General features: G+C 35.7%; 1 protein-coding gene across 3 annotated transcripts in view; it reads right to left on the minus strand.

Annotated features, from left to right (window-relative positions):
- Nucleotides 1–23,461, minus strand: part of LOC124641062 (protein sickie) — a 161,311-nt gene extending 137,850 nt beyond the window's left edge. For all 3 annotated transcript variants that reach the window (XM_047179075.1, XM_047179074.1, XM_047179070.1), the window contains exon 1: nucleotides 22,118–23,461. In XM_047179075.1, the coding sequence (XP_047035031.1) occupies nucleotides 22,118–23,461 (1,344 nt within the window). The remainder of the gene's footprint in view (nucleotides 1–22,117) is intronic.
- Between the last annotated feature and the right edge of the window lie 1,785 nt (nucleotides 23,462–25,246).

Below are 25,246 nucleotides of genomic sequence, written 5' to 3' on the forward strand. Positions count from 1 at the left end.
TTGCCTATTATCATCATGCATGATGATGGGTCCATGCTGAAAATTTGATTGTTTTACCTAAGCAATTATATAACAATGAACCTAGTTTTGACTTAAATAGAATGAACAGTAAGAGCAAAATTTGATTTATTGTTTACGAAATTTACTTTTCTCCAATCTACCTATAAAAATATTTATAAGCACCATGTCATTATATCTGTGTAGGTTCTGTTGTATCATCATCATAATACAAATAATCACCAATTACTACCATTGTCAGAACTACCTGCAGTATAATCAACACTATTGAATATTAGAGCATTCAATAAGCCACATAGCTCATGAACCTAATTGCCGGGCCAACACTTTGGACTGACAATGGCTACCGTCCTGCCATCCTGTCGTTCACAAACTAATCTCAAATTCAACGTCAAAGTTTGCTGCTGCCAATTTGTCTGCCCAAAAACTAATAGCAGATACTTCGGTCCTCAAAAATGGAAGCAAGAAGTCCATGTGTCCCAGTCCTTAGTTCGTCCCCTGACATTTATGAATTATTGTTCTTGCACTAGGTAAGTAGGATAAGCGTGATTTATGAACGATTATGTTGGGAACTATTTAAAGATATGAATATTTATTAAGAACACAAATGTAGGTAACATTATGCGGGGTAACATTAGGTAACATTAGGGTTCGGTGAAAAAGTAGACAGAAGAGCAACTACCATGAAATATATTTGAAAATATTGGAGTACCAGCTTTAAAGAGATAAGCTGTACAAAATCACGTAATTGAACTAATTTGAAATGAACGTATCAATTTGATTTTGTTGTTGTGTACAAACACAAGATCATTTTCACTTCAAATCCTGGCGCCAGACACGTAAAGCTCATCAGAAATCTATGCAATGATTTCATCAGACGGCGCTAGGTGCAAAGCCATTCGTTCACACATGTAAGCGTGTAATATATGCGCTCACGTAGAGGCATTACTTCAAATCAACACGTGATTAAAATGCAAATGGCTGCCCTTTGCCGGACGCGGTGGCCGGTGGCCAATTATATAATTATTTACTACGAACAAGGGGATAAGTTAGCAAAGCCTTGTCTGTGCGGTGGGTGTATCAGATTTTAGATGAGATTTTAGCACCCTTTTTGAAGTTGGATAACGATTAAATTAAAAGGTGGAGTATTGTTTTAAAAGGATTATACAATTTATGTTGGACATTCGTTATCGTTCAGTAATCAATGCCTCTGAACCTCTATTACTTCTCACGTTAATTTAGTACAAAATAAACTACGCATAATAGACTAGGTCGCCTCAACCCTATCGACTCAACCCCAACAGGCCAGCATTCCACACACTAAAGCACTTTTCGCCCCCATCATACAGCGCACAGTATTCTACCTCCGCACTCAACTCGTTAATCCCGACACATGCATACCACACACGGTACAATGGCGTTCAAAAGGTCATTGGAGCGGTATCAGACGTATTCTAAATACTTCGCTAACACGGAAGAAGGAATGATACCGGAGATGCTATATGGAAGGTAGGTCAGGCGCCTTCTTGTAGGTCAAGCAACGAACGGTAGGCATGATCCAATTTGTCAAAGATAGGTTTTGATTGATTGGTGATTTTATTTTGAAAATATTGGGAGGATTTGAAGGCGTGGCCGGATCTATTAGAGTTCCTTGAACACCCGCGTTTTGGCGCACTACTTTCTTAGGATTGTCATCTCCATTAGTAATTTTGTTCTCCATGTACGCGACTAATGAGTCGTCCATTTCACTTGTCCGGAACTAGATGGCGTCTCGCATCCGCTTCTTGTTTATATTCAAAGGTTTTTCCTAGAACACGTTTCAGGAGTATTTTTAATTCTGATGGTTAAAGGACATCAAAGGTGATTTTTGGAATTGCACCGTAAACATATTTCCGTGATATCTGTTCGTACATGTTTGTTGAATCGATTTTTGATTTGGAGCTTTTTGAACGGTTCATTGGCTCTTGAAATTCTGTTTTGACGACGAAATGTTTGTAAAATAATTAAAGTTATCTTAATAATTTTAACGATTACAATAGTATTGGACCCTGTAGCTTTAATTAAATAAATAAACAAGGGCTACTGTAACTCGGTGCGGGTTGCGTGCGTGCGGGTTAGGCCGGTTGCAGACCAGACGCTGTGCGGGTACTAATCCCTCGTGACAAGTGCCTGATGGAACCTTACACGACATGCGTACATCGCTTAGGATTTACATTAATTTTGGGAATTGGGGACCATACCCTACCTATATCAATTTTATGCCAAAACAATCTTGAATCCAATTATAAAGCATTTTGAAGTGATTACGTAGTTATAATGACGCGATTAATAAACTTTAAGTATGTTTGTTTAAGGCTCTGAGGCCCCAAGGCTCTGAGGCTTTATCCCTGGAGGAACAGAGACAATTTGAAACATATCACAATACAACATAAACTCAATAGCAAGATCTAAATCGAAAACATTTAATGCAAAAATTATGGACTTGAAACGTTTTCCTATCCCTAACTTGTTTAAGAAGTAATGACCACCCGTACACCATAAATGCATTATCGGTTTCAACAAACGGCCCCTTTAAGCTATTAGGTACACGAATGTTCTGTCTATAACACAAATTAATTCTACACACCCATATCCCAGGACTTAGTAGGACTGATAAAAATGTACCAGATGCCTCTCTTCCCACGTAAACAGCTCAAAGCAAAATGGGTCATAATGATGAGCTTGCAACTCATCGCGACCCATTCACGCATATACACTTTATTGTAATTTACCAACTCAAAAGCTCCAATATTTGTGCCAATATTTTATCACCAATGTTGGCCACATTTTTACGACCATCGCGGTATTTGTTAAAGTAAATCCTTACAAAAGTGGTCAGTAATCCGTTAATGGACTTTGATGTGGAATTACGGCTCATTTTTCTACATAAAAAGCAAGGCTGCGTAACTCTATAGTAAAAGGTATTAAAACTGTGTGAACCTTTTCCCAGGAATAATGTATTCATAAAAATAACGAAAGTTTAAATTGAACACAGCAAGTAAATTGTCCTGTGAACACAATTAATGTTTGGAAATAAAAACGTAGTAACGCCCACGCATTGTCGACGAAACGTAAGTTTGACCTTACTCGAATATTAGTCACAGTTCATAGACCTCGCATTGACTATATTTATGATTTAACTGTAAGCTGTTAGTCAAATATGTGGCTTATATTCTATGATTCAAATTAACTTTGGAAGACAGTGACTCTTAAATGAATTGAAGCTTTAAGCTCTTTGTGTGGTTTTCTAAGCCGAACATATGACCTACCGTTATATAGCATATTGTGAACAAAACAGTTATACTACTAATAAGTCGCAAATAACGTTATTTTTTAAATGAATAAATATGAGTATTATCATAGTACTGAATAAGTACACAAAATAGTTAGCAACTCTGTTGACGATTATAAAATCTGAACATAGCAATGAACAATTAGCAAAACCACAGTCCATCATCAAAAACATTCGAAGTATAAAATACGTTGTAATTAACTGTTGCACTACGGTCATTCCCGCCAATTTATTTGGTTGTTGCTCGTTCAATTTCTCGTAATGGATGAAAACGCTATAAATAAAAATGACGAGCAATTTCAGACATCATTTTCAGGCGGTTTGTTTACCTTCAAAATATATTTGTTGTAATACCACAAGCGGCGTGATAAATATGTTATATTTTATAATATAGCTTAATGAACATTGATTACGTATAATGAATTAAGTCAGATATAAATTACCCCACAATCCTCCCTCGCAATTTGCAACAAAATATTTCCGAATTAAATGTAAGATAACAAAGTGCTCGCTAAGTTCGCCAATTCTGTGATAAACGAGAGTTGTAAACTTGTAGCAGTTGGGGGACTAACCGTAGTTAAGGTGCTCTAATTTATTGTTTACTTGATATTAACTTTTATTACATAGCTATTTACAATAAACAATGTATCGAGCACTCGCTATTATAGTGGAAAAAACTCTGTCTCTTCATCATACCTGGATATAAATTCAACTATTGATATCAAATTCGACTACAAAATACGACTAAAAACAAATGAGTCCCTTATCTATTCTAAATTCGTTGATACACAAATTAACCTAAACACTTCACGCTACACAAAACTACTAAAAACGCACTCAATACTATACTATCACAAACTACAGTCCTTACAATAAATACTAGGCTAATTAGAATTGATACTAATATAGTTTATTTGTTATGAATTCGCGCGCGTTCCCGCCTAAACGCGAAGGCTTTTAATTCGGGCGGGCGGTCGTGTAGCTCGCGGGGCGATCGGCACGCGACTGGGGCGGATCGATCCCGCCCTGCCTGCCGGCACAGCCAGCACGTCCCGCGGGGATGCAGATGCATGCATCCACCATTCCACTGCTGGATGTGACATCACTTACCCATCCGGTATTCCGGTCGATTAAAGTTCTGTACGCGTATGCACGATACGCATAGTTGTTCGAACGCAACTAGAGAGGTTCCAGGAATTTATGCTGCATGCATGGGCTTTAATCAATTTTATAGTCATTCAAACGCGGTGTGAAATTAGTTTTAGTGTCAACTACTCAATAGACTTTGACAATGGAATAGTTTACATCAATGAAATAGTTTAGTACCCATTTGCCATATCCAGTAAATATACATCTACACAAATACAAATTGAATAACTCACAGAAGATCCACGTATTCGAATCTAAAGTGCGACGGGCCATCTATTTGAGGTGGCTGTCCCTTTGAGCGTTGGATTGAGTTACTCAAAGTGCGACCGAACGCACACGATCGTCAAGACAGCGACTTTTTGCATGTCTTGTAAGCCCTTTGATTTTTCTTGATAGGCCCCCCATGGAGTTTTTTCACTAGTAAGCTTTCGAATTCATTTTAAAGTAAATGTGTAGCATCAGTTTTGCTACCTACGTTTGGTATAAGAAAGTTTTATAAGAGAAAGTACTGAAGACATTTTACTGGACATGGAAATTCAGTTTAAGATTCTCGAGTGTTTGCACAATTTACAAGTATTCCAAATATTTTCTATTGTAGTGACGCAATACAAATACAAATTCTACTGTTAACTCATACAACGAGGTAAATATGCTGTGTCAACTAGCAATGAGTTTGCACGAATTTAAAGTTCAACTACAACAACTTTATTTTTAGACAAACGAGGAGCAAGCGTTCTTAATTTCCTACATTTTCTGAGAAATAATGTCCTAGTTTCTACACGATTGATATATTAATTCTTCAGATATTGTGCTCTCATTTATTTTATTTATATTCATATGCATAATCTATGGTACATACACGCCGTATTTATGGAAATTCATTTGACAAAGTCCCCTCGCAACTTTGCCAGCTTAAAGTCGATACCTCAAAGGATTGTTTTCAGACTTTCAGCGAAACGTTTCCATTGCATTTTACGATACGTTAACTTTTACTGCTGTGTTGAATTTAAAACGACGTTTATCATAATTGAACAGGAACAAAAATAATCTCAATAGGTTTTTAACAAGTTTGATAGGATTAGTTTTAGGATACCAATAGTCTTCATATTCCGAGCACAGATAAAAACTAATTTCTCATACATATTTCTATATATTTGTGGAATCACGGAACTACTCTTAATTTAATTACTACAGCAAACATGTGATTGGGTGCCACAGACGCGCAGTTTGACTGATTGAGCCATTTTTAGCTCACGTCGAGGAAGGGCACCCCGCCTCCCGGAATAGCACGATCATACTAATTATCACCCCTGTCATCCGTCACTAGGATGGGGGATCTAGATAAATTCGACAGCAATTTATATGAAATTCTATACCAAAAATGAAGAACTTATAACTCTTAACAAAAAACAAAACCTAACATGTGTTGTTTGATCATAAAATCTTAGAGGAACGTGTGTAGAGATTTAATTCGCGTTGAAACAAATGCTGCTCATTAAATTCAGATGTACGATGATATATTGGAGCTGAGATTCGACGCGGTGTATCGCAGACAGATTCTTGTTGGTTTCATATTATTTCAAGGTATTTTCAACTGCGAAAATATCGTGCCAAGTTGCGAACTTTCAAGAGGCTGCCAGATAAAAAATGTTTATTTGTAAGTTACTATGTAAAGTCGAACTACCATTTAGCTATGTACTATGTACTGTTTTAATGTACGTATATGTTGAACTCTTAGTAGTACAACACAGATGTAATAATAGTTACCTTCGACAACGTAAATGCCTAAAAAGTAGGTTTTACCATTAACCCTTTTAAACCTAACCTTAGAGAAACAGACTCCCTGTTTCATAATTTGTGAACCCCTGCGACTGAGCTGAAAATAATCACGTCAGTCTTAAACCGTCAGTAGCTTATTTGTTCTGCTTAATTAGTGAGAAGCGACGCTTTTGCCGACAACATGGCGCTACTTCTTCAAGCCAATCTTTTGAATTTCATTACAAAATTGTGCAAAGGCTCAAAATTTCAGTGTTAACTCCAATCCACCTGAATGAGTATCTAATCCCTTCTCCACTAGGTCATTAAACTAATTAAACGAGTTTATATCACCTTAAATAGACTTGTATTTATAAAAAAGACCAACTAAAATTGTATGTCACCCCATTAAAGACGTGAGACAACGGTCTGTCGCCCAAACCGGCAATAACTCAGGCTGAAGGAAAATAATTTACGACTCCTAATCCCCGACAGCCAGAATAAATACCAGACAGGATACGGACATTACAGCCCTTTATATGAGCCGTTAAGTTTTTTAAATAAACTGAAACAATTGAGATGTATTAAGCTGACACCTGTCTGGTGTAAAAATAATGGAAATTCTTTAGGAAATAACTTATTATGGGATCCTGGGACTCATAAGTCACTTGAAATTAGAAACTAATCCGATGATCAAAGACTTAAAAAACAAACGTTTTACACGAGTTTAAAGTTGTTGACTCTACAAAATATGAAATATCAGCGTTATATTGGTTTCATTGCAATGATACGAAGCAGCTAAAATGTCGACAACAATATATCATTTTGGCAACTACCCAAAATATCATGTCCGGTGTCCACGTCGAAACTTCAATTCATCTTTACCGTCAAGTTGTTTTTCTGCAAGGCAACGAAAAGCCTTACTTATCTGCCAACACAGATTAAAAATACGCGTTCGTAGTCTGTTTTATTAGAAGCTCTATTCTTTTGTTTGTAAGATTGCTTCCGTAAGTTTTAAGTAGCTGTATGTGCCAGTATTTTCTGAAGACATAAGGACAAAGTACCCACAAGTGGTGCTTCAGGGGTAATGTTTAATAATGCATCCCGCTTTACATATTTACGGAGGGCTGTGGTATTGCACAAACTCATACTTTATTAACGCACACTAGATGTATGTAGTGTGTAGCGGACATTTATCTAATTGTGCCCTTAAGATTAATGTCTGGGTAGTATATTGAAACGGAGCGGTATATCTTATACGCACCACCATAATTTAGGGTGCCAGACATAGGTATTTAGTATGCGTTTCGTACATAAAAAATCTAGCTAGTCGAAGCTGGGTTTGCAACTCGAATTGATTTTACTATCCTAAGGTATAAGCACAAACGAGGCTTATCGCTGATAAGAAATACTTACATTTATTTTTACATAACAATGTAGCGGTGAAGTGTACTGCTACATTACATACAGTACAATACAACTTCTACAATGTAAAGAATGATCTAGTCACGATATCTGGAGAAATATATTCAGCTTCTAATTTAGAAAATCTTATTAAGAGTGAGAAAGCCAGAGATAAGTATAATTTATTGAGCGGCCAAACATTCATGTCAAGAATCCTTGTTCAATTTTCGTATTTTGAGTTAAATAATATTTTTAGATAAATATGTGTATTATTTATCTAGCATATACTTATATGTATTTGCATAATCTACAAAATCAACTGATGCGTGGTTTCTCGTGAAAGTAAAAGCGACTGTGCCAGTATTTTACACGTACGATGTGCAAATGACAAAATTAATGAAAGTCAAAATAGAAAATTACTAACACATAAATCTACTTAGCAACTGATAAATCAAGTGACTAGTCAATCACAGAAATGTCTATTCCTTCACAATGACAGCGACATATGAGTGAATGCGTGCTTCGTACTGGCGTTTAGAATATAAATTTACGATCGTCCCGACTGATATATGAACCAACACTTCCTCTGAATCTTTCTTATGGATAAATAGACGGTGAGGATACCTTTTTTTATGAAACCCGCCCATAGTTTTGTAAAGTAAGAGTTATGCATGACAGCTTTCAGCGAAATATAGAACCTTACTTACGAAACACGGTACAAATAAAAGCAAAATGTGATTTCTACTTAATCATATTTATTTTAGTAGATAACCGTACATAAACGAAAGTGGATAATCTTAACACCGATAAGTTTGAGACTTTCGCTAATTTAGCAAATACACAAACTTATGTTTAAGCAATCGAAACCTTATTGCAAAACGTAATAAAGAAATGAGACTGGTCGATCTCTGCTAGACTATTCGCAAAAAAAAAAAAAACTAAAATTGAAAACAAATTACGTAGACTTATCCGAACGTATTTAAAACAATTGAATTCGAAAGCCATTCGAAGTGTTGGATGTTCCACCAAAAGGAAAACAATGTTGATTGCAATGGGTTTGTAATCCCCACTGGACCTGCCCAAGTCTGGAGCCTCAGGGCATGTATCCGGGGAGTTTCCCGGATACTGAGCAATCCAAGCAACGGGCAATCCACTTGTGCATTAATTTAGCGAGCACATACAATTAGGTACCTATTTATATTGAATTAGATGTGCATCTGTAAACTGCACCTTAATAACGTTTAGGTAAAGTTGTTTTTACAATTGTAATTTGCAGGTCAAGTAAGTATCAGTGAAAATATATTGCAATTTCGCTTTTTATTTTAGGATATATTTATTTAACTATTGTTAACACACTAGCACCATATACATAAGTATAAAGTTCGATCATCCATACTTGTATGCATGTCCTAATCCGACTGTAATATGTGGAAACGTTGTTGACTGTACGTTAACTTAATTTTATTGTAAACCTAGATATAAGAAAAACAATGTACAGTTGTTTATTTTTCCCTTACATAATATACATATCTTATAGTTGTAGACGTGAACCCCTATTCCGAAACACTTCCTTCATATTTACAGATGTCTTTCTCGGAGTAAAGAACATTAGGTAGTTGTTGATTAACTGTAAATAAGAGCTGTATATTTGTGCGAGTTCGTCTGCGTTAGTAGTTACTTTGTGTCGCCCTCACTCAATCGAGAGATAGCCTCTTTTGGGGGCCAAGATTTGTCCGGATGGAGCTTTGACAATGCCACAGATGGATTAATCTTTAGCATTGACCGACGCAATCGTATAAACGAGTTCATAATATACAATTACATTGTCTGTGTTTTCTTTATTTAACCAGAATGAATCCCGATCCGTATGCCTGAACCAATGCAAAATTTATGACCATAACGATAACCCATTTTATGAACACAAAAAATATTAAGTATAAATCAAGCCAAATCAATCAATGATAAAGATGCAATAACTACATCACCACAGCTTATTGAAAATTCTGTCTATTCGTTAGTAAGTCTGCGGGTCCCAGTAATTAGGTTAGAGTCCCGCGCGTGAGCGGACTCGCAACGAGCGGGACCCCGCGGCCACACTTTGATTTCACTGGCGGCGTGGCTTGAGCAGCTCGACCAAATTGTCCAAACATTTTGCTACTAGCATCCTATTATTTGCTGCTAAAATTGTTTCATCAGTTTTAAGCACAATTTCTGTTTATTTTCGTGTTGAAAAGCGAGCGCTACAGAATAAACGCACAAGAGAGTATTAAGTTCACAATGTTTATTCTGAACTTCACAGGGATGAAAGCAGGTACCTATGTGTATTTCTGGATAGGACATTTCTTTATGGACAGGACAGGGGATGCTTTTAATTCCCAATACACGACGTCCGATGTATCTTGGTCAATACTGAGATTTGCTGAGAAAATTGCGATACACAATGCAAGATACAAGTAAATGCAGGTATATTAAGGTACCAGATAAATTGTTTAGTTTGGTAGGCGGTTCATATTTCACACAACGTCTACAACGATATGAATTAGGCACGAGTAAGTGTCTTAAATGAAGTAATTATGACTCCGGTACTGAAGCCGAGCCTCCTTTCAGTCAAAATTAAGTGATGAAACATTTTCAGGGCCGGTGTGAGCGTAAAAGCGTTTACCCGTTTATGTAGAGAGCCCTCACGGGGAGAGGCGGGCTCCTTGAACCAACACGAGTATTTGTGCTCCTTGCCCCTCGTTCCCCTATCATTCATTAGCGTGTACCGCGCTGTTTCAGGCGAGCGTTGCATCTTCAAAATTCTGATGAAAGGTAATAAGGAGCGGTTTATGTTAAAGAGTAGGTAACTTAGGAAGGAAATTGTTAATTACATTCTATTATTTTTATTTATTTACACAAACTTATACGCACCATAACTCAATATTGACTTCTCACGTTGTCTTATAGCATGCATACTTCGTCCTCTATGCTTTCGCTATTCAATCCTATCACAGCCAGTCATTATTATCAGATGCCAACTTGTACAACATTCGACGTCACAGCACCATCAACGGAATTCTAACACGTAGCAATCGAAACGTCACTCATAATGAACTCGCGCGCCACCGTCCAGGAATCAGGCAAAATATGATATATAGAGGAAACATTTTTTTTTTCGTTTGTCCCGTGAAGGCTCCGAAACTACTGAACCGATTTAAACCGAAATTCTTGCACTGTTAAAGAGATGCACTCTTCCCGAATAACAAATGCTATATTTTATCCCGGTACAAGCAGTAGTTCTCATGGGACGCGAGTGAAACCGAGGTAACAGCTAGTCAAACACAGTCACACACTGCACCTAATCTTTAAGCTACGTTCCTAGGCATAAAGCATTTATTTATTCATCGCATGCGGCGTCAGTAATCAGGCAGGTGATTCTCACAAGTCGACAGCCATCGAATGCGATTTGACTTGCGATTGCGCATTAAATTACAAATAAGACCACGAATGCATCAGACCCACTGTGTAAGTTGGCCGTTACACTTCTGACATTCTTATTCTATGATCGTTTTGCTATTGAATATTTTGCACCCGACAATGTTGAAGTTGGTTACGTTATGACGCCTGGCTATTGTTTCGAACTACGATTTGCATTTGCAGTTATTGCATAAGGCATTGCTTTCCTTGCGGATTTTGATGATATCTTCAAAGTAAAGAAACTGTGCCAAGCTGTAGTTTCAAGTGTTTCGCCAGGAATTTTAATTACCTACTTTCATGTTTATATTTTAATACTTAATAAAATTAGGCTGATATTTTAGACAAATAGAAGCAGATATAGGTATATGGATCGGACAGAAAATACCCACACATACCCTTTGCCTTTCATAACTTTGTTTTGATTATATATAACAAACCAGGTTTACAACCTATAAAAAGTATTGCCTATTCTAAATAAATAAATTGACCATTAAACAAAAATACCAAAAGCTACGTTATCAAACAACCCACACCATAATACACCTTTCCCCTGACAGCCACCATAAAGGAACGATCGAAAAATTACGTTAATGATAGCATCTATCGCCGCACATCATCAAACGCAAACAATAACCAGACAGTGAACAATCGCTACTGACGCAGTAATTACCCATACATACACAAACTACACCGATTACAAAAGTCAGGCCCGGGCACACGCCGCCACTCCGTTCGTTATTTTCGCTAAATGGGCCCATTTGAAAATTAACTGCACGATTGCTTCCGAATAATGCGCCAGTGTGGAGCGATATATCTCACAACAAGTGCTGCTAAACAAATTAAAGGGATGAAGTGTTCTGAATGAAAGTTTGGTAGGAGCGCCATCTATCGGGTAGTAGCTAAACTAAGACGACAGCAAGTAAACTTCCACAACTGTATGGTGAACATTGAACAAAACGAGTAAATGATTCTCAAATAAAAATAACGTAGTTATTTCAGGCCTGTTTCAATTTAAATGAAAGTATTAATCAATAATAATCGAAAAAAAAAATAGAACCGAAAAGTAAGATAAAAAATTTGCTCTTAGTATTGCTACTAGACAGCAGATGGCGCTACAGGTAAATAACTTATAAGCTCACAGATTTTTGGTATTACTTTTATCGAAACGCTTAATATATTTATGACAACAATATTCTGTGGTAATAAGCAGATAGATTTTATATTTTCTCCCTTGTCGGAAGTTTAAATTATACTTTATACCTACACACAATATAAAATACAAAACCTGCAACTGTAGTGCAATGCGATACATCCATTCTACCATCAGCATCGTTAGCAGAGAGATAAAAACTTAAGCCACCGTACTTTATAACCGCGTTAACATGAAAACAAAAAAAATTACCAAACAGCAGCTAACTTGAAATAAAAAAAACTAAAAAACACGCTTTTTATAGAAAACCGAACTAAAAAATAGCAAATAAATTTTAATGAATTTAAATTAAGAAAATAGTGTTCAAAATTTCAATGAATATAAATTAATAATAGTGTGAATACAAAAAAAAATATTTAAAAAAGCGTGGGGTGCTTTTTAAGGTCATATCGAAATGAAAATCACTCTACTCATATCTGTCAATAAAATATTTATAACTATTGACACCATGCACCCCACGCTTTTTAAAATATTTTTTTTTGTATTCACACTATTATTAATTTATATTCATTGAAATTTTGAACACTATTTTCTTAATTTAAATTCATTAAAATTTATTTGCTATTTTTTAGTTCGGTTTTCTATAAAAAGCGTGTTTTTTAGTTTTTTTTAAACTATTATTTATTTTCTACTTTTTAGTTTGGATTATTTATAATAGCTTTTTAATTTTAAACTATTGCACGACTCGTGATGCGAAGCATCAGAGAGTGCTTTACGATCGAAAAAAATTTTTCGCCTTATTTTGGCAACTATTTTTAGTATTATAGCCTTGTTAGTTAAAGGAATCAAGATATTTTGCATTTTCTGTTTTTTAGTTTGTTTTGTTTTTACACGCTTTTTATTAGCTTCACCTGTATGTTTGTATGTTTGTAGGTTTGTAACCGACTTCTTTGGGCGCGATTTTGACCCACTTTAAACGGCCAGATTTCGTTCAAACTTTGTAGATTTATTGAGGACCGATGACAATACACTAATTTGATAAAATTATTCCATTTTTAACCGACTTCCCAAAAAGGAGGAGGTTACACATACACATCGATTACTCCGAGGTTTATAGACCGATCTACGTGATTCTTTTTTTGTTCGACTCGGAATAGCTGCCAGTTGGTCCCATAGTCATCAGGTCAGGATCTGATGATGGAAACCCTGAGAAATCGAGGGCAACCTTCGAAAGTTGTAGGCATGCATAGGGTAAAAACTTGACACTCAGGTGTACGCCTAAAAGCACTATTCAACTGTGAAGATTTGGAGCTGACCTGATGATGGAGACCAGAGAGGGTCCAGGGAACTCGACAACTGAATATGTAAACCTCGTGTTTGGGCTTAAATTATTTGTATTGACAAAACCTATGCAACAGTGAAGGTTGGGAGCTGACCTGATGATGGAGACCAGAGAAAGTCGAGGGAACTCGACAACTGAGTAAACAAACAAATAAACTGAATATGTAAAATACCTCGTTTGGACTTATATTCTTTGTATTGATGAGAACTTCCCACTTGTATGGATAGTGACAACTATTCGTAATATCACCCGTGTCGTCACGTTACGCACCAAATCCTCAACCATCAAGAGACCAACATCCAAAATATGTTTTTTACCCGTAGTTGAATAAGCTTTATGTTTTACGCATGTTATTTTAAAAGAAATTTACACTTTACATATGTTTAAAATCAAGTAAGTATACAACAAATATTTACTACTTTACTTTTAGATCAAATGTACAAAATCACAATATTGTTAAATTGTCTTTCCATATACAGGGTTACTGGTAAGTAGACCGCATCCTTTCAGGAGGTGATAGTATAGGTCAATACGGACAAATTTGACCCTGGGATACACTGGGCAAAAGTTAACCCGTTTCAAGATAATCGAATTTTAAGATCTTTTCTTTACAAGTCGTCTAGGTACACGTATACATTTTTATTACTAGTTAAAAGTCTCGTTTTTGCGGATTTTTGTGTGTTTTGTGGCTTTTTGGATAGCTAGATAAATGTAGATGTTTTTTAAGTATTCTGCACAAAAAAATGAAGAGTAATATTTTTGAGAAAATATCTACTAAAAAAGTAATTGCTGTTCGCTATAATTTCCTCTGTGATTTGTACAGTTTTATGGTTTGTTATTATGAAATGATTCATCTTCTATCCAAAAACACACAAAAATCCACAAAAACAAGACTTTTGACTAATAATGAAAATTTATACGTGTACCTAGACGACTGATCTTGAAATTCGATTATCTTGAAACGGGTTAACTTTTGCCCAGTGTATCCCAGGGTCAAATTTGTCCGTATTGACCTATACTATCACCTCCTGAAAGGATGCGGTCTACTTACCAGTAACCCTGTATATGTTAATTATTTTAAGATAATATTGTTATTCATATTTAAACTTTGTTAGTATAAGGTCAAATTGTTATATTTATTATGTATATATTCATTGTATATGAGTCATAATGTGTAAATTTTGTTCGAATTTAATGTATACAGTACAAGTGCAAATTATGTAGTTCAAATGTTTTAAAGTATAGTTCATCCTTAGTTCATTTTCGCCCACCAAGGACGTTCCTTCAGTAACGTCCTTGGTGGGCGGTATGTTTGCGACTAACATTTGAATGCTTCCTACTCGCTCGATAGATGGCGTTGTCGCGTTTAAATGCGCGCTATGGTTTCGTTACAAGCAAGACAAAATGTTTTTTTTGTAAGACTTTAATATACCAGCTTAGAACAGTGCACAGAGGCGGTTTTATTTATCATCACCCCATCTTGTGTACTAGTAGGTCAGCAGATCACCTAGTAGCTTAGCTAGGAAACAACAGTCGATAAGGCAGGACTCGTTGTTAATTTTTATTTCCAATAATTATCTTTAGCCGTTTTCTCTAATATTGTCAAATTTTTGTATACTAAAGAGAATTTTAATTCTACAAAACAAATAATAGTTTAAAAAAAAACTAAATCTACTTTAAAAAAACAAAACAAACTAAAAAACAGAAAATGCAAAATATCTTGATTCCTTTAACTAACAAGGCTATAATACTAAAAATAGTTGCCAAAATAAGGCGAAAAATTTTTTTCGATCGTAAAGCACTCTCTGATGCTTCGCATCACGAGTCGTGCAATAGTTTAAAATTAAAAAGCTATTATAAATAATCCAAACTAAAAAGTAGAAAATAAATAATAGTTTAAAAAAAACTAAAAAACACGCTTTTTATAGAAAACCGAACTAAAAAATAGCAAATAAATTTTAATGAATTTAAATTAAGAAAATAGTGTTCAAAATTTCAATGAATATAAATTAATAATAGTGTGAATACAAAAAAAAATATTTTAAAAAGCGTGGGGTGCATGGTGTCAATAGTTATAAATATTTTATTGACAGATATGAGTAGAGTGATTTTCATTTCGATATGACCTTAAAAAGCACCCCACGCTTTTTTAAATATTTTTTTTTGTATTCACACTATTATTAATTTATATTCATTGAAATTTTGAACACTATTTTCTTAATTTAAATTCATTAAAATTTATTTGCTATTTTTTAGTTCGGTTTTCTATAAAAAGCGTGTTTTTTAGTTTTTTTTAAACTATTATTTATTTTAAAGTAGATTTAGTTTTTTTTTAAACTATTATTTGTTTTGTAGAATTAAAATTCTCTTTAGTATACAAAAATTTGACAATATTAGAGAAAACGGCTAAAGATAATTATTGGAAATAAAAATTAACAACGAGTCCTGCCTTATCGACTGTTGTTTCCTAGCTAAGCTACTAGGTGATCTGCTGACCTACTAGTACACAAGATGGGGTGATGATAAATAAAACCGCCTCTGTGCACTGTTCTAAGCTGGTATATTAAAGTCTTACAAAAAAAACATTTTGTCTTGCTTGTAACGAAACCATAGCGCGCATTTAAACGCGACAACGCCATCTATCGAGCGAGTAGGAAGCATTCAAATGTTAGTCGCAAACATACCGCCCACCAAGGACGTTACTGAAGGAACGTCCTTGGTGGGCGAAAATGAACTAAGGATGAACTATACTTTAAAACATTTGAACTACATAATTTGCACTTGTACTGTATACATTAAATTCGAACAAAGGACATTGTTCCGGCTCCATACATGTTCTGCCTAAGAACCGTTCGAATGGAAAGTGACTTCTATAAACTCTTAAAATTATATGGAATCCTATGAAATAAGTTTTCACGAACGGACACTTCAGGAAACTAAAATAATTACGAAAAAAGTTAATATTTTGAGGTTATAAATAAAAAATAACCAAGCTTGCGTGAAATATCAGAGTAGTATTATCAAACTACACTATACAAAAAATCAACAATACTATGTACAGCTCTATATGTTCTCTTCTAGATCTAGGAAAAGACTACTCTACTAGATACTAGGAAAAGAGATAGTAAATAGTCAAGTTTAAGATAATTCTTTGACAATGATCATTTTATAAAGTTGCATTTTCTGTCTGTCCCTTTGAATGCTTTAGATCTTTAAAACTACGCAATGGATTTGGGTGCGATTTTTTTTAATAGATAGAGTAGGTCAAGAGGAAGGTTTACACCAAGGTTTTACATTGCCACCGTGCGAAGACGGGGCGTGTGACTAGTTTTCATAAATGCTTAGAATTTTTATGAAAAACAACTACCTAAACGCTTTTGCTTTCAACGTTACGTTTCTTAATATACAGGGTTACTGGTAAGTAGACCGCATCCTTTCATGAGGTGATAGTATAGGTCAATACGGACAAATTTGACCCTGGGATACACTGGGCAAAAGTTAACCCGTTTCAAGATAATCGAATTTCAAGATCATTTCGTAAAAAGTCGTCTAGGTACACGTATAAATTTTTATTATTAGTTAAACGTCTCGTTTTTGTCGATTTTTGTGTGTTTTTGGATAGAAGATGAATCACTTCATAATAACAAACCATGAAACTGTACAAAACACAGAGGATATTTGTAACAAACAGCTTTTTATGCTGAATTTCTGATCAAATTTTTGTCAATTACTTTTTTAGTAGCTATTATCTCAAAAATCTTACTCTACATTTTTTGTGCAGAGTATTTAAAAAACATCTACATTTATCTAGCTTTCCAAAAAGCTACAATAGTCAGCATAATGAAACTGCATGTTCTTAGAAAAAATTAAAAGAAAGTGCAATTGCACAAATGGAATAGATAAGTGATTTTTTAGATGTCATTGTTGTCATTCGTACGTGGTAGATGCTATTTCTGTGCAATCTTTGTAAAACTACTTGGCTTTTAAAATCGGACTCCTGTATCTGCTCCTTATTATTGACTCGGCTTGTTATATTGGACTTTGATATCTTCCTGTGATTTGGATTGTGAGACTTTTGTCATGGCAATGTATTCTAATGAAGAATATGCTGACATAGTCATGTGCTACGGGTTTTGCCAAGGAATTTCTACAAACGCACAGGCAGAATACGCGTTGCGTTACCCCGACCGCCGCTTACCAGACCGAAGTGTGTTCGATACAGTTTATCGCCGCCTGAGAGAAACTGGAACATTCCGAAGACGCACATCAGATTTGGGAAGACCTAATCGTTTTAACGTAGATGATGAAGATTTCATACGACGCCACTTCATTGAAGATCCGACTACATCTACAAATATTGTTGCAAAGCGTCTGGGAATTTCACAGTGGAAGGTATGGTTTACAATGCATACTGCTGGAGACTACCCATACCATTATACCCCAGTACACGCCATTGAGGAAGGAGATCCATTGAGAAGATTGGATTTTTGTCGATTTATGATGAACGCCGATATTGAAAATGCTCAATTTCTAAAAAAAATTTTATGGACTGACGAGTCCAAATTTGACAAAGACGGTATAACCAATTACCATAACGCTCACTACTGGGCACCAAAAGCAGACGGAAACCCAAATAAAAAGCGAGTAAAAGGCTCTCAGCGGAGGTTCAGTTTAAATGTGTGGATGGGCATTATCGACAACTATTTAATCGGACCATACTTTATGCCTAATAATTTAAATGGCGAGTTTTATGAACATTTTCTGACGAACGAACTATCGTTGCTTATGGAGGACTTACCACTTAGTGTGAGGAGGAACATGTGGTTTCAACACGATGGCTGCCCTGCACATTATCGAAGAGGTGTACGTGATTGGTTGGATCAAAATTATCAGAATAAATGGATTGGAAGAGGAGGCCCCATACCATGGCCCGCAAGAAGCCCGGATTTGACACCAATGGATTTTTATGTGTGGGGCCACATGAAAACAATTGTGTACAAAGACGGCCATCCTATACCAACGATAGAAATCCTGCAAGAAAAAATTATTGATGCGGCAAATCAAATAAGGGCCCAATTGACAAGTAGGGTGGTCAAGACTGGTCTGCGAAGTAGGATGAGAGTATGTGTTAGAAATAGAGGAGGACACATTGAAAACGAGCTATAAATTGTGTAAATATTGACAAAATAAACCTTTTTTATTAGACTTTTATTAACGCTTTCTTTTTCATTTTCATTATTTCGGATTTGATTTCCTAAGTTTGTTAGTATCAATTTTATTTGAGAATGTACATTTTTATGCTGACTATTGTAGCTTTTTGGAAAGCTAGATAAATGTAGATGTTTTTTAAATACTCTGCACAAAAAATGTAGAGTAAGATTTTTGAGATAATAGCTACTAAAAAAGTAATTGACAAAAATTTGATCCGAAATTCAGCATAAAAAGCTGTTTGCTACAAATATCCTCTGTGTTTTGTACAGTTTCATGGTTTGTTATTATGAAGTGATTCATCTTCTATCCAAAAACACACAAAAATCGATAAAAACGAGACGTTTAACTAATAATAAAAATTTATACGTGTACCTAGACGACTTTTTACGAAATGATCTTGAAATTCGATTATCTTGAAACAGGTTAACTTTTGCCCAGTGTATCCCAGGGTCAAATTTGTCCGTATTGACCTATACTATCACCTCATGAAAGGATGCGGTCTACTTACCAGTAACCCTGTATAGTGAATCCACTTTGGATTTGTGATAAAACGCATAAGTTTCCAAAATGGAAGAGTTCCATTCACCACAATTCATAAAATATCGATATTATTACGATGGAGATTTATTTATTTAAATGATTGTTACTACTTTTATATTAGACAGTTACCTAGCTATCTACATGCCATAAGGCGGGAATCGAACCCGCGGTCTATTACCAAGAAGGCACAGACCATACTAAAAATGTCATTACCACACAAAATAATTTAACAGTTAAAGTAAGGTTTACCAATAACAATGAAAGAGGTTTTCGAGGATGTGCAATAAAAACAATATTTATATTCAATTAAAGGTTTTTAATCATCAATATTTCTCAATAATATATCTAAGAACTGAGCTTTGGTATCTCGCCCAGCTTAAATACCAGATAATAGTCATTATGTGGGCACAACAGCCCACTGTTCTACGCCCAACGATACAATTGCAACAGTATGCCTGATGGTAGGAGCTTCTTACAAAGTACACAATTGCGTCCAACAGTGCATTGCATCTTATTATGCTCGACTGCTTCAGACCAACACGTCGTACATATAAGGTCATGAGCTTCAACCTGTAATAATAAATACAAAAAATCATTAGTAAATATCAAGTAACTTGCAATTGTGGCAATTGATTTGAAAACCGAGAAATTGTGTGCTTATGAAAACATAAGTAGGTAGTAACATTCTTATCAAAATTAGAAAAACACTTTCGTAGACCACTTACCATACGGGGAACAGTCCATTGTTGTATGCAACGAAGTATATCTTCGTTTTCTAATACCAAAGAACCTCCAGCAGATCCACAATTTATACAATATACTATATTCTGCATCCATTGTTGTAATTATAATATAACTAAATTCGATCACAGACAGAGCAATATCCGAAAATGCTAGTAAAATCCAGTTCTTTACACAAAGCCGAGTCTACCAAGTACGCAATCTAATCGGAGTCCGTAATCAAGCCAAAGTTGTTAGAATAAAACCATGAAACGCATAGAAAATCACAAAAGAAACGATAGTCGCAAAGCAATCAAACCAATCAAACTGACTTCTAGCAAACTGACTGAAGTACACCAGTGTTGCCAATTACGAAAACTATAATCCTACTCGAATGCCAAGCTAGAAATTCGCGATTCGCTCAAAACCATCTTAAAACATTATACAGAATACTAGCTTTTTTCTAGCTAGTCAGTTTAGGTATTTAAATGAATAAAGTGTTACCAACTAATTTTAATAACCGACTTCGGAAAGTAGGTTCTCAATTCGATCCGTATTTACCGAAATCCCGAAAACTTCCGAAACTGGCAGCACTGGCTGACGGAAACATTTTATAAGGCATCAATAATTGTGACCCTACTTTTTATTTGGAATTTATTTATTTGAAGTGTCCGTGGAATACTAAAATATGTTTCAAACAATATAAAAATAAATAAAAATTATAGTATAATTTATATTCACATCGGTTCTTAGGCCAAAATTGAACAATGTCCTTTACACATTATGACTCATATACAATGAATATATACATAATAAATATAACAATTTGACCTTATACTAACAAAGTTTAAATATGAATAACAATATTATCTTAAAATAATTAACATATATATGGAAAGACAATTTAACAATATTGTGATTTTGTACATTTGATCTAAAAGTAAAGTAGTAAATATTTGTTGTATACTTACTTGATTTTAAACATATGTAAAGTGTAAATTTCTTTTAAAATAACATGCGTAAAACATAAAGCTTATTCAACTACGGGTAAAAAACATATTTTGGATGTTGGTCTCTTGATGGTTGAGGATTTGGTGCGTAACGTGACGACACGGGTGATATTACGAATAGTTGTCACTATCCATACAAGTGGGAAGTTCTCATCAATACAAAGAATATAAGTCCAAACGAGGTATTTTACATATTCAGTTTATTTGTTTGTTTACTCAGTTGTCGAGTTCCCTCGACTTTCTCTGGTCTCCATCATCAGGTCAGCTCCCAACCTTCACTGTTGCATAGGTTTTGTCAATACAAATAATTTAAGCCCAAACACGAGGTTTACATATTCAGTTGTCGAGTTCCCTGGACCCTCTCTGGTCTCCATCATCAGGTCAGCTCCAAATCTTCACAGTTGAATAGTGCTTTTAGGCGTACACCTGAGTGTCAAGTTTTTACCCTATGCATGCCTACAACTTTCGAAGGTTGCCCTCGATTTCTCAGGGTTTCCATCATCAGATCCTGACCTGATGACTATGGGACCAACTGGCAGCTATTCCGAGTCGAACAAAAAAAGAATCACGTAGATCGGTCTATAAACCTCGGAGTAATCGATGTGTATGTGTAACCTCCTCCTTTTTGGGAAGTCGGTTAAAAATGGAATAATTTTATCAAATTAGTGTATTGTCATCGGTCCTCAATAAATCTACAAAGTTTGAACGAAATCTGGCCGTTTAAAGTGGGTCAAAATCGCGCCCAAAGAAGTCGGTTACAAACCTACAAACATACAAACATACAAACATACAGGTGAAGCTAATAAAAAGCGTGTAAAAAGAACATGCTTCCGACCGGGGCGTGTTGTTGAAAACTGTTGCCATGAAAAATGACCTTTTCGAAGTGGGATTAATCTACGATCTTTGTAAAAATACTTCAACACAATTTTAAAAAGATGTGTATTTTTTAAATTGTGCATGTCAAATTCGCAAATGCACGAAAATAAATCTATATTATAAATATAAATGTATTCTGTATAATCAAATCTTACCTGAATTTGTTCTGCAGCTTTTTTCGCCAAGCCAGGATCCAGGATAGTTATGTCAAAGTCACTGGCACACTTCTTCGCAGCCTCACTAAACGCCGCAGCATTGACATAGTACGCAGATCCTTTTTCACTTGTTTCAACCGGAGAATTTGGTGACAATATACCACTATCAGTATCACTAACATTAGCTGATTTACGCACTAAACCAGAGTTCTCACCGCCCGGAGACTTTAGAGGAATCCGAGATTTGTCACCAGTTGGGGACTTCAAAGGAATTCTGGATTGTCTCGACCCGTCCGGAGCGAACCCCGTGTTAGGGTCGAAAATAACGTAATTGTCTTTGTCGCACCTCACTTTATTATTCACTGTTACTGTATATTTTTTATTAGGACTAAGGTTTAGGAAGGGATCTTCTGTGTCAATAGGACTCTCGGGTATTATAGACTGTATTTTTGGTGATATCTTTGGTACAGATTTGCCGTCAATAGTCCGCCTTATCACAGTGTCATTAGTAAACTTTAAACGCACATATTCGTTGGATATTGTTCGTCGCACTGGTGACGAGAGCAAGGGTGATGGCTTAGTTTCCTGAATATTAGCTTTGTTTTGAAAGAAATTTATCTTTGGTTTTTCCATAGTTCTCACTGGAGTAAAAGGTAATTTTAATTTTGTAGTAACTTTTTTCTTTTGACCTGAGTTTAAATCTATACTTCCCTTTACAGTGCTTTTATAAACTGGTAACACACTTGCTTTTTCTTGGGTTTTTGATGGTTCTTTGGCTAATTTTGGACTATTCTTACCTATATCAAAAGTTTTGTTTATTTTTTTTATTGGTGCGGGAGTTTTAAGTCGTCTATCTTTGATCTTTTTATCGGAGGAAACATTGGCTGAAGCAATATCATGTTTCTCGTTAATAGACAAAGTCTCTTGTTTGATAAAAGTTTTGCTACGATCACGTAGGAGTGATTCATTTTGTACAGTATCAAACAAATGATCGTTGGGATTGCCTAAGATGCTATCAATAATGATATCTACGTCGCTAGACTCAGAATTGCTTTGAGAGGATCTGTTCTCATTGATTATGCATGATATTCTTTCCTCCACGTCGATGAGCGAATCTGATTTGTCATTATCGTCTATACTCCGCGAAGTTCCGCTTCCGGAGTCTGACGGAGTTTGTACTTCAAAAATTGCGTCATGTGTAGGCACTGTTTGCTTTCCAGAATTCTCTGGACATGAAGATCTTCTTCTTTTCACGGTTCCCGTATCAGTAGAGGGTAAATCCCAGTCTAATATCTGCACGGCACACTGCGCCCCACCATTTTTAGAACGTCTTGGGCTTGTCATTATAGTAATATCGCATTGTTACAGCACTTTCTTCTTTCGATCACTTTTCATGAACTGTAACTGTAATGTTGGAACATCGTAGTGGGTTTGTAATTGTCAATAGAATTCATGTTTAATGGCATGGCATACGAGCACTCGGATCGTTAGTGGAATCAAACACGAACGGGTATCGGGCTCGATTGTTATCTAATTACAAACTTGACGCTGGCGCACATGGGACCGGCCGGTATCTATGTTATTTTCTCTAATGGAACCATTTGTTTTCTGTTCTTTGACATGGAAGGGGGTTTTGATAGTAATGGCATTTATTGTGTAAAACCCAGTTTATCAGTTTATTCGAGTTGTAAACTGTAAAAGAAATCTATTCATTCATCGTCAAAACTAAAAAAAAAATCAATTGAACTCAAAATTCGAGCGTGCAGTCTGGAAAGTTTCAACGGCTAGAAAAATGCCTCAATTTAATCAGTAAGTTCAGCAGGTAGACATAAAGTTGTAACAGCACGTTTTATCTCTTAGACAGGAGCGTTTAGGTGTAGGTCGGCGGTCTGTGGCGGAAGGTAGTTTTTATGTTCCGTCCGGGCCGACTCGCCTCCTCGCCGTCCGGAGCCGTACGTGCGCCTTGGGAAAAAGTTACGTGGTCTTGTATTATGCAGGCTGGTTGAAATTCAACATTTTTGTTATGTCTACGTCTCTGGAGTCAAGCTTAGTTGTGTTTGCTAGGCGTTTAGCTTTTGTTTATTTAGAAAAATGCTCGCGTGTTGAATGAAATTTTGGAAGGTTTGCAGTTTCTTTCGTGCAAGTGATTTCTTACTAGACCTAGCTCTAACCTTAAACTATGAGAATATAGTTAAGTAAGTTGGTGTATTTTGAACATTCCACACAAGAAACTGACTGTTATGACAATAAAGGCTGAACAGTATTGCAAAGCGCAATAAAGTTAAAATTTGCTGTCACAACATTTTCTGCCAGAATATCTAATAAAATTGTACCACGACAGCGGTAATTATCTTTTCTGGAGCCTCAGTGCAGAACTAACAATAAAGTGAAACGGAATGAACTTACGAAGTTAGCGGGATTCTGACAAATTGCCCCCAAGTGTCCCCGCACTAACCTAATTATCCGATAAGTTAAAGCAATAAATAACGAAGGGCGCGGACTTTACTTGCACCGAAACTACAATAGTTCCACGAGGCTAGTTAAGACCGACACACATTAGTGAGCTCAGTGAGAAACTAGCTTTGGAAACGACCTCTGGACCATTTTCGCAATCATTCCATGTTCCCTTCGCAGTATTCGGCAACATTAAAATTAAGGACTAAGAATGAAAGGAAACGCGTTCTCAGACGTCATAAGTTACATTTCTGGACATTTATTGTAGGTGCTTTATTATTTGGTTGGACAAGGTAAAGCTCGTAACCAACATCGTGCAGGCTTTGGTTGGCGGCCGCAACTGTAGTGGTCTTAACCGCAATCGGCTTGATTTGTGTTATAGCTTGTTAATGTATATGTTTGTGTGCCTGGCTTTAGGCATGTACATGGTTGTTACTGGTTGTGTTTGTGGTCGCTGGGACGTTTGCACCGCACAGTCTAGTCACATAAGCAAGAGTTTTACCAAGTTCAAGTAAACAGGGAGTTGAATGCGTTTCAATATAAATAGTTAGGAGTAGAAAAGTTTATTTATCGTGTGATTGCTAATGATACTCTTAAGATTAATTGATCAATAGAATAGTTAAAAAATAGGACAAAACAATACAATTTTATATAATGATGTAATAAAAGCTAAGT

This window comes from Helicoverpa zea, chromosome 2 (assembly GCF_022581195.2).
Source record: "Helicoverpa zea isolate HzStark_Cry1AcR chromosome 2, ilHelZeax1.1, whole genome shotgun sequence".
NCBI lineage: Eukaryota > Metazoa > Arthropoda > Insecta > Lepidoptera > Noctuidae > Helicoverpa > Helicoverpa zea.